Source organism: Nestor notabilis, unplaced genomic scaffold (genome assembly GCF_000696875.1).
Source record: "Nestor notabilis isolate BGI_N333 unplaced genomic scaffold, ASM69687v1 scaffold12054, whole genome shotgun sequence".
NCBI lineage: Eukaryota > Metazoa > Chordata > Aves > Psittaciformes > Psittacidae > Nestor > Nestor notabilis.
Genome location: NW_009926908.1, coordinates 8,587 through 19,282, shown reverse-complemented (window position 1 = coordinate 19,282; position 10,696 = coordinate 8,587). Strand labels below are relative to the sequence as shown.

Here is a 10,696-nt window from a genome sequence, read left to right as displayed (position 1 = left end):
ACTCATTAATAAACTTTCTCTTATCTAATTGTTTTAGTAGGACGCAGTATAACCTCAGTGTGCTATGAAAGAAAAATGAGATTTTCTTGTCATGAAAAATGCGAAGTTACTCATTGAAAAGCTTATAATTCCAGTAGCAAATGAGGCATGAAATATATTGCCAAAAATATGGTGCCCCAAAACACTGGCAATAAATATTTTATCTTGGTGCTAATTAAGAGCTTGAATTTAAAACTGAGCTTTCTAAATTTCCACAATAATAAAATTAACGATACCAGTGTAGCCTTAGTAACATGCACTGTTATTCTGGCCAGATTCTGTGCTCAACTTGCATGTTGCTGGTGGTGGAAGATGTTCATAGCTCTAGCAGTATGCAGAAATTTCTTGTCTTTATAGTGCCTTTTTACCTACTTGGAAGTTGATATAGAACCTGAAGACCAGATAATAGCAAGCTTGCGGTTGCATTAATTGCAAGAAGTGTTTAATGTAAGAAAAGAAACCCCAGTCTCTTCTTTCCCGCTGCTCACTTGGTTTCTTAATTTGACTTCACTTTAACAGGAGCTGTTTAATTAGCATTAGATTTTCTATTAACATAAATTTGAAAAATGTGGAGTTTTGGCTTCTGTTATTATTTCATTGATTTTCTTTTGTTTTTCAGATCCTCTCCTTTAGTTCAGCTAGCATACCCTTAATCAGGTGCATTTTCAGGCCCAACTTTGAAGAATAAACACTCATAACATCCAGTGAAGCTTAAAATAGTAGATGTGATTAAAAACCAACCAAACAAAAAAGAAAAAACTGACAAAATTAATGCTCAGCTCTCAAGACAACATTTTTAGGAAGGAAGTGGTGGTTTTGCATGTAACCTTACTCCTGTAGCCTTTTTAGGTTGTGCTTGTATACTGGCGATGATAGAAGCTGTTAGCTGTGTGTCCATACAGCATCCAACTGCAGCAGCTGTCCCGACAACAGCGTTTTGAACAGGGTCTTTTCTGGGGGTACCTCTGCAGTTTGATGTTCCCTCTAGTGTTTGAGGACTGGAAATGCTGAGTCTTATTTTCATCAGGTTGCTGCAAGGTAACCGAACACTCTAGCAACTCCTTGAAAGCCAAGGACAGGGGATTATGCTGGGGAAGTCAAAGGAAGGGAATGTGCAGGCTTGGCTTTAGTTTTAGTGGATGTAACTGCTGTATTACATCATGACTTTGTCCGTGCGCTCTGCTCCGGATGACCTTCGGAGCACAGGGTCTGAGTCTGATCAGGTTCTGTGTCATCCCATCACTTTTCTACTTACTTCTACGGACAGCCCAAATGCAGAGCCTTTCTAAGCAGAATTTGATTTTGGTGCTGCTTAGATGACTATCTCCCAAGCTATTTATTGTTTCATCAACACAGTAAATTGTCTCAAGTCTCCTAAAGAAGTACTTACAGAGATTTCTATGGCTGATTAATCGCAACAGTTTCCTAGATAAGAATAAAGACAAATGATTATTTAAACCTGCTTATGTACCATGACTCTTTCTTCCTTGATTGTGGTAGAGTGCCAGCTGATGAAGACAGAACGACCTAAACCAAACACATTTATCATTAGATGCCTCCAGTGGACCACAGTAATTGAAAGAACATTTCATGTGGAGACTCCAGAGGAGCGGTATGTTTCATTCATATTTAATACATAAACTATTTGCAAAAGCAGATGCAAGTGTTCAGCATTAATAGCAAGTCCTTTGCAGAAGCTCTTATTTATCAGATGATGTACGTCTGGACTGAAAATCGACAAATGATTTTTGAGCGCCTTGGTTTTAGTGTGTTCCAGTAGAAAACGTACCTCAAAGGGGATTTGATAGAGTAGATTTTGAGTAGTATTTGTAAATGAAGTGTTGCTAGGTTGGGTGTCCAAAATGGACGGGTGCAGGTGTGTACCAGCACATAGGTAGTTATTTCTGGAAACCTAATGCTCATTTCTCACTGGAAATGTTGTGGTAGGCGAAATGCTGGGTTTCTGACCTGAAAGTTTCTGGAAGGATGAGCACAAGTGAAATAGAGATTCAGGCAAAGTTGTATTGTATCAAAATACTGACCTTTTAAAGTCTTTAGGCATCTTGTTTTTAAAGGAAAAAAGTTGGTTGTATCACTGCTGATTTCCAATATTTTATGCAAATTAGATAACAAAGGTGATAGTTATCTGCTGCAGGTGCAGATTTCTGTTTCAGCTGTTAGGAAACAAAGCTGAGAGCATGCATCCTGTGCTCTCACCATTGGAGAATTGATCTCTTACCTCCTGAGAGAACAGTTTTCCAGCACAGATATTCTACAACTACAGAGTATTTAAATATTTACTTGCTCTTCAGGAACTGAACTTAAATTATGCCAGTACCATTGCCCTAGGGGAAGAGGTATTTTAAAACCCTTGTCCTCTCTAGATATGACACTGGCACATGTTTATTTTTAAGATCAGAAAATTCTACCTAATATTCTTTGCTTCTTTTTCTTTTGTAGCCTTTGCATGCACTGATTTAAGTAAGGTTCCTGTTTATTGCTGTTGATTCTATTACAATGATCAGAAGAAAGTGAAATCAAATTAAAAGCAAAGAAAAAAAACCTGGTCCTTGTTTCTTTTAGTAGCTTTGTGGTCAGTAACCTTAAAGGGAGTGAATAACAGTTTCCACTTGGGGGAAGATTGTATTTCAGTTTTGTTTTGTTCCCTCCTAGCCAATTAAGTCAGCTTTGTGACACTTCAGGGCTCGGAGTGTTAGTCACCTCTGTTGCTTATGCCTTTAACATGAAAGCAGAGGGTGAAATTCTGGTCTCCCAGAAATCAAAGATGCTTACTTCAGGAAGGCCGAGATCTCAAGTCAATAACAAATCTTAAAAGAGATGTGAAGGTAGATATTCCTTTAGCTTTCTCTGTGCCTTGAAAAACATCCTTTGTTTTTTGAGAGAGATGGAGAGATAAAAATACAGAAGAAAAGGTTTTTGTAATCTGAATATGACAAATTACTAGTAAGTAAAGGAATGTGTGATGGTGAATGAAGTAGTCTGTGGTGGGAGGATAGGGAGAATGTTCAGAATGTTTAGCATTACCTTGCTGTCCCAGATAGGGCTGCATAGTGCATGTTCAGACAAAACCCAAAATAAAAAATGCACCGAGCAGGAAAGACCTAATGTGTAATTGGTGTGGTTTTTATTAGAATCTTGTATTGGGTATTATTTCCCATGGACTTTGCTTCCTCTGGGGAGTGATCTGCCTATTCTGTCCATCAGAAAGTGAAATTCACATGTTCAGATAAGATTTTTTATTTTTTTTTTAATTTGTAATAATTTCATGGACACTGAAAAATTTGACATTGATAAGGATAGTGTGGCTTCATTACAGGTAGTGCAAAGCTCTGTGAGTCCTCATGAGTTGTTTGTGGTACGTTCAATAAATTTGCGATGAAATGAAGTGAAGGCCAAGAACTTTCACTTCAGTAGTTTCCAAAGCTGGGAAATTTCCCAAAGGACACTGGAGTGGAAGTGGTCTCCATGGGAGTCGAAGGGGTCAGTATCAGAGCACCCATTGCTGAAACAGCTGTGAAAACTTTATCATAACCAAGACTTGTGCCTAAGATAAAATGTCACTGCTTTTGCTGACATTCTGCTAAAATATACATGGGAATTGCTGTAATTCTGTCATCATCTTTACAACAGAGGAATAACCTAAGTATCCTGGGCTTTAATGCCTTCTCCTAGAACATCCTTTGCCATTAAAATTCAAGATATGTGTTATGAAGAGGAGGCATAGTGCCCCCAGCAGTTTGATATATGTGTTTCAGTGCACCACAGGAATGGCAAAGCTGTGCTGAATTGTTTTGTGCTGCATGGGAGCCTTTTGCTTTTTGGTTTTGGCAAGTCTGGTTTTGTTATGTAAATGTCTGTATCACCAGGTCGTATCTTGAGCTGCTGACTGAATGCCTATTAAAAATTCTGTTGTCTGAAAAACCTTATATTGTATCCAGACTGGGAGGACTTCAGTTGTCTCTTGTTTCTGGTATGATTAATAAAGATGTATGTTAAAAGTGCTCTTAAAAATGCATTTTTTACAGTGCTTGAAAATGCACATAATTCATTGTATGTTGCATTGATTCATCAGAGAGCCTTAGTTGCTCTGTATTCCTTGGTGACCCTTGCCATGGCAGATGGTAATCTGTAGTCACAAGTAATGAATGTCTTTGCTTATATTTTGCCAGGGAAGAATGGACAAAAGCCATCCAAACAGTAGCAGACAGCCTCAAGAAACAAGAGGAAGAGATGATGGATTTTAGATCTGGCTCTCCCAGTGATAATTCAGGTGCTGAAGAAATGGAAATTTCTATGACAAAGCCAAAACACAAAGTGGTAAGTCAGCATAACCATTTTTTAGATCTTCTGGAGTGTAGGCAAGAAATAGCCATTAAGACACATTGTTCCCATAAAAATGGGATCACGGTTGTAGATGCAGCTTCTGGAGCAAACAATTGTCTGAGCTGAGGTACCAGGCAAAGCCTGTCTGGGTCCCCTGGAGTTCTGAGTTTAGATGTTCTTGCTGGATGGCTTTCAAGGCCAGCTCAGGTCTAGATCTGGTTTGCGTATTTTCCTGTGGTAGTGAGCCTGAATTCATAGTTCCTGTGGGACAGTGTGACTGTGAAAACTCTTTGCAGACTAGTGTAAAGATATTCCAGTGGATTTACAGGACTTAAGGTGATCCAATGGTTTTAATTGCTCTGGATTAAGGGTTTAGGCTAACTCCCAGACAGCTGCTGCAGCATCTGTCCGTGGTGTTCCTAGAGCTCAGGTCTTTGCATCAGGCACAGCATTATCTGAATGCACGGGGCCATCTCAGCAATGGCCTTCCATGAAAGGACTATGTGCCAGAGGAGAGCTTTACCTTGTAGAGCCCTTTTAGGTATCTGTCTTACAGAATCATAGAATAGTTAGGGTTGGAAAGGACCTTAAGATCATCTAGTTCCAACCCCCCTGCCGTGAGCAGGCATGCCTCACACTAAACCATGTCACTTGAGGCTCTGTCCAATCTGCCCTTGAACATTGCCAGGAATGGAGCATTTATAATTTCTTTGGGCAACCTGTTCCAGTCCCTCGCCACCTTCACAGTAAAGAACTTCTTCCTTATATCTGACCCGCAGTTCCCCTGTTTAAGTTTAAACCCATTACCCCTTGTCCTATCACTACAGTCCCTGATCAGGAGTCCCTCTCTGACATACAAGACCAAGGGATGTCTTCAACCTCCCTTCACTTCTTTTTACTTCACTGTGGTCTCCCATTTGGGTTTCCATTTTCCAAATTGTTCCCTCCTGTAAGAAAGAATTGTAATAGCAAATGCTGTTTGTGTCATCACTAAGTATGTGTATCACCCTTTTGTCATGTCAGGGGTTTTAGACTGATGTGGGTGGCTACTTACATGTCGCTCTGAATTGCAACTGCCATGGGCCTTCTGTGACATTGAGTGAACAGATACAGTTCTTGCTGAGCAGCTCTTCATAGAAATGCAAGAGCCACCCTGTTGGTCAAGTGCATGCATTCATCTGAGATGGTGACTGTCCTTCTGGGCACGTTATGAGGATAACCCAAATTATTACTGGGGTCCTGGCATCAAGTAGGCAGTGATTAGCAGAAAGTCTCCTCAGTCAGCTCTCAGGAAGAATATGGAGGAAGTTTGCTGTGTAGAGCAGCTTAAATTCTTTCCCCTGTTGAGGCTGCAGTAGCCTTTGGCTGTATGTCTTACTGTTGCCATGTTGGCAATGGTCATTGATATGACAATCATAGAACTATAGAATCGTAGAATGATTTGGGTTCGAAAGGACCTTAAGATCATCTAGTTCCAACCCCCCTGCCATGGGTGGGGATACCTCGCACTAAACTGTGTCACCCAAGGCTCTGTCCAACCTGGCCTTGAACACCTCCAGGGTTGGAGCATTCACAACTTACTTGGGCAACCCATTCCAGTGCCTCACCACCCTCACTGTGAAGAACTTCGTCCTCATAGCTAATCTAAACTTCCCCTGTTTAAGTTTAAAGCCATTCCCCCTTGTCCTATCACTACAGTCCCTGATGAAGAGTCCCTCTCCAACATCCTTATAGGCCCCCTTCAGATACTGCAAGGCTGCTATGAGGTCTCCACGCAGCCTCTCTTCTCCACGCTGAACAGCCCCAACTTTCTCAGCCTGTCTTCATACGGGAGGTGCTTCAGCCCCCTTATCATCCTTGTGGCCCTCCTCTGGGCTTGCTCCAACAGCTCCATGTCCTTTTTATGTTGAGGACACCAGAACTGGACACAATACTCCAAGTGAGGCCTCACAAGAGCAGAGTAGAGGGGCAGGATCACCTCCTTTGACCTGCTGGTCACGCTTCTTTTGATGCAGCCTAAGATATGGTTGGTTTCTGGGCTGCAAGTGCACACTGAAGCCAGCTCATGTCGAGTTTCTCATCAATCACCACCCCCAAGTCCTTCTCCGCAGGGCTGCTCTGAATTTCTTTTCCACCCAACCTGTAGCTGTGCCTGGGATTGTGCCAACCCAGGTGTTGTAGGACCTTGCACTTGCTTTTCCCCAACATCTTTCCTATGAATAAGAGCAAACGGCTAATCTGTGAGGTAGTTCTTTTGTCTGTGAGTTCTGTTGCTGCTCAATGAAGCACAAGAAAGCTGGTCACCTAGAGAGATGGGGAACATCAGAAAAAAGGTATGAGTTTAATCCCTGGAATCAGAGCGATATGTGCCTTTTAGTGAATGTTTGCACTGACAGAGTGGTCAAAATGTCAGTGGAGTGATAATAATATGTTGAGGGGTATTTATGCAGTTGAGTGTTGAGTCATGTTAAAGAGTGTTCTGTTAATTGAAAACTTACAGCTTTCCCTAAACGGTTTGATAGATTATCTTTGGGAGTGCACTGCTATTCATTTGTATGGAAGAATCATTGCAGCCTCTGAATTCTACTAAGCAAAAGGATTAAAAACCCCTACATATGCAACATATACAATGCATTCTCACGCGAATGAGAAATTCTAGTCTGAGAACAGTATACTTATTAGCTCACGTAATTCAGTTCTTGTTTATCTGTATCATTAACAGACCATGAATGAGTTTGAATACCTTAAACTACTGGGAAAAGGCACTTTCGGAAAGGTCATTTTAGTTAAAGAAAAAGCAACTGGACGGTATTATGCTATGAAAATTCTGAAGAAGGAAGTTATTGTAGCAAAGGTGAGTAGATGGGAAACTTGGGAATGTGGTTCACCATTCATACAGCCTTTGGGAAATTCATACCAAGGATTCTCTGAGTGCTTGTAAATAATTGCTGTTAGTGTTTGAAGTGGACCCATGGTCTGGGGAATCACTTTGCTGATTTCCTTCTGCTTGTGTTTCAGGATGAAGTAGCGCACACGCTGACAGAAAACCGTGTTTTACAGAACTCGCGGCATCCATTCTTAACAGTAAGCATTTCTCCCTCTGCTGAGTATAACTTGACATCATGACAGCCAAGACTTCCCTTATTTTTTGTTACTTATATAATACTTCTGAGATCTGTGTTTTCAGAGTGGCTTTGTATTTTTGTCCCCTTCCATTTTTGGGAGGCACATATTAAAATGCTTTTTTAAGTCTTCTGATTCTTGCAGAGCAGGTCCTCACTACCTCTTGAAGACAGCATTTTGGGGTGTGGTTTGGCTTTATGGCTCACCCACTTAATGGCTTGCTGTTTCTGAGAGAAGTAGCTGTTTTCCTTGTCCTCCAGATGTTTGCTCTTCTCTTTGTAGCAAAGATCAGGATGACCCTGATCTTGTGACAAACAAGTTCAGGAAGATATACTTGGGGGGAAAACCCTTTAATTTTGCCTGCCTCCGGTTTTTTTAAGGTCTCAGAAGCAGTTCACTGTGGAATCAGAGCACTGGTAATGCCAGCCAAAGGACAGTGGTGGGAGCATGTGGGATGGGACAGGGAAGAGCAGGACTGTGCTTTATCTGCTTTTCTTTTGGATTGGCTTAGCAGTAAAATAAACCATACGCTCAGTTTAAACCTTCAATGCCAGCAGTCTCTCTGGGTTGAGTTCAGATACCTACATTCCACCTCAACATTTTGTTTCTAGTATTTATTACAAGTTGGCTGTGAATTGTTTCCAACCGCTTAAGCCCCCTAAGAGACCTGTGTGTGATCTTGATTATTTCCTTTGTCCAGGTACACAAGGGCCTAGCTGGAGTTCAGACCTTTTAAGCATGGCCTCTGGAAGTAAATATTGACTGTATTGGGTATAATCAGTAAATGTTTGTTGACATGTCTAAAACCAGGTCCTCCCTTTCTCTGTGAAAATATGACTGATTTAAAAATGCCACCCTTAGTAATGAAGACAATGACATCATATGTGGTATTTTGTTTTTAATGCTTTCATAAACCCAAATATCCAAACCAAGAGCTGCCTTGAGTACTCAGCCACGAGACTGGGTTTGTGAGCAAAAAACTTAAGACTCTGGCAAATAAATTGATGTTCCTCTAGTCACAGGAATACACGTGACAGGGCTGTACAAAGGCACCTTGTTATGCTCCATCACACCCTTCGTCCAGACTGTTTTTGTATATTGCTCACAAGCTGATATTGACAGCATTGCTCAACCCTCTGGCAGGCTGTCAACTGGGAGCAGTTGCAGGCAGCAGGGCAGAGACCAGGGGGCTGATGTGTGTAAATTCATCTGTGTTTCCTGTAAGAGGGCTTGTAGCCAGTGCAGTAAAACCTTGTGCTCTGGGGTTTGGTTGTGGCCTCTTGTCTGTGAGATAAAACTGTGGGAGCTTGTGGCCTGGGAAGGAAACTTCAGAGGCACTATTGGTACTTCTATATCACTGTTAATGGGACAGGACTTAGTTTCACAGGATTACAGGTGTTACTGATAGTTTCTGCCAGGGATCGTTTTAACGTTTGATTAAATTTATTTAATGAAATAAGCTGGCAGTGGATCAGTCCTCAGCTGCAACAGGGAAGTGTAAATATTATATAAGATCCAAGGACAAAAAGAAAATCCACTAAAATAGGAATTTCATGTCTGTGTTTCTGAAAATCTATTAAAAATGCTTTTATAACTGTCAGTGTGATCTGTCTTCTAAGGTTTGGTTTAAATCTGTTTTAGGCTTTAAAGTATTCCTTCCAGACACATGACCGCTTGTGTTTTGTCATGGAGTATGCTAATGGAGGGGAGGTAAGGGAAATCTAATAATGTTCAATATTTTAGGACTTTCCTGTACTAATACTAATTCTGCTTGATGTTATTTAGCTAAGGTGCATGTTTGCAATTCTAATTAACCCTAGTTGTCCCAGTTAAATGGAGCTGTTTTCAGGTTTAAATACTATTAAGACTCTTAATTTTCTTAACTCCATTTTCAGAGTTTTGGATGTAGGTTCATATTTTACATGACAGATAAGTATTAACACTTTTTAATAATTATTGTGAGTATATGTTACTTTGGAGGGAGAACTAGAAACAGAAAACTACTGTTAGTCAAGAAGAAAAGGTTGGAATATTAACATGTCAGTGAATCATGCACTGAGCTGTAGTTTTAGTATGTAATTGTACCTCAGTCAAAATGGGGTTTTATAATTTTGTGTACACACAAGAGCGTGCAGCACACAAACTGGTTATCAGTGTGCATCTGTGAATGTCAGATAAAATTGTCTAATCATTTAGTTTGAGGCTTTTTAACACATTTGGGCACACAGCTGGGTGCTGGGCGAAGATGGGAAGGGGTTTTCTCTTTGGTAATATCACATTCCAAGCAGGATCGCCTGTGAAGTGTGAGACATAATTCAGAAACATGTACAATCTAACAGTAACAAATTAATGTTCTTGTAGTTGTTCTTCCATCTGTCAAGAGAGCGTGTCTTTTCTGAAGACCGGGCTCGGTTTTATGGAGCTGAAATTGTTTCAGCACTGGATTACCTGCATTCAGAGAAGAATGTGGTTTATAGAGATTTGAAGGTATGCAGAAAAACAGTTCTGTAGGCTTTTTGAGTTTGTGCTTTTTGTTTGTTAGTCCAAAAGCAAATAAGCCTGAACTGTAAGAAAGCCTCTCCTGATTGAACTTTAACGTAACAGTTATTGCAGCTGTTGGACTTGACTTTACAGGATGCCTGAACACTTTTATGTTAGGTTGTATAATGCATTTATCAGGACCCTGGCAGCGTTTCAGAGAATACAAAGGGGTACTGAGCTACCTGGGTTGCATTTACATTTGCCTGCTTATGTTCTAAGAGAAACCTCGCTGGCTCTTCTGCTTGGTGGAACATAATCCAGGGCTTTTCAGGTCTTACCAGATAGATGCAAATTCATACTGCATGTATGTTGTTCTTCCTTGCATTGTGCTGCGCAGCACTACCTTTGTAGTACCTGCTTGCAGGTAGAAAATTGGGTAAGCCTCAAGTTGTTTTTTCATTTGGTGAGCACAGAAGGGGAAAAACAAACCAACCAACCCCCAAAACCTAACCAAACAAGAAATCTCAGGGCAGGCAAACTTGGGAAATTGACGAAAATGAAACAATAGCTTGGTTACTTGCTTTTTGTTAGTTTCTTTATTTCCTGAGAAGTGTTTACAGGCGAGGTTGAGGGATTACTGGTGGTTCATTTAGGAGCAATCTGAAGCGAAGCTTGCTGTAGAATGTTTTCAGGCTATGTCATCATTTTG

The 10,696-nt window shown here is 40.8% G+C and overlaps 1 protein-coding gene across 1 annotated transcript in view; it reads left to right on the top strand.

Annotated features, from left to right (window-relative positions):
• Positions 1 to 10,696, top strand: part of LOC104405182 (RAC-alpha serine/threonine-protein kinase) — a 21,022-nt gene that overhangs the window by 5,181 nt on the left and 5,145 nt on the right. Inside the window, exons 2-7 of the mRNA XM_010013808.1 lie at positions 1,540 to 1,651; positions 4,230 to 4,377; positions 7,106 to 7,237; positions 7,402 to 7,467; positions 9,148 to 9,216; positions 9,868 to 9,993. Coding sequence (XP_010012110.1) covers positions 1,551 to 1,651; positions 4,230 to 4,377; positions 7,106 to 7,237; positions 7,402 to 7,467; positions 9,148 to 9,216; positions 9,868 to 9,993 — 642 coding nt within the window. The 5' untranslated portion in view covers positions 1,540 to 1,550. The remainder of the gene's footprint in view (positions 1 to 1,539; positions 1,652 to 4,229; positions 4,378 to 7,105; positions 7,238 to 7,401; positions 7,468 to 9,147; positions 9,217 to 9,867; positions 9,994 to 10,696) is intronic.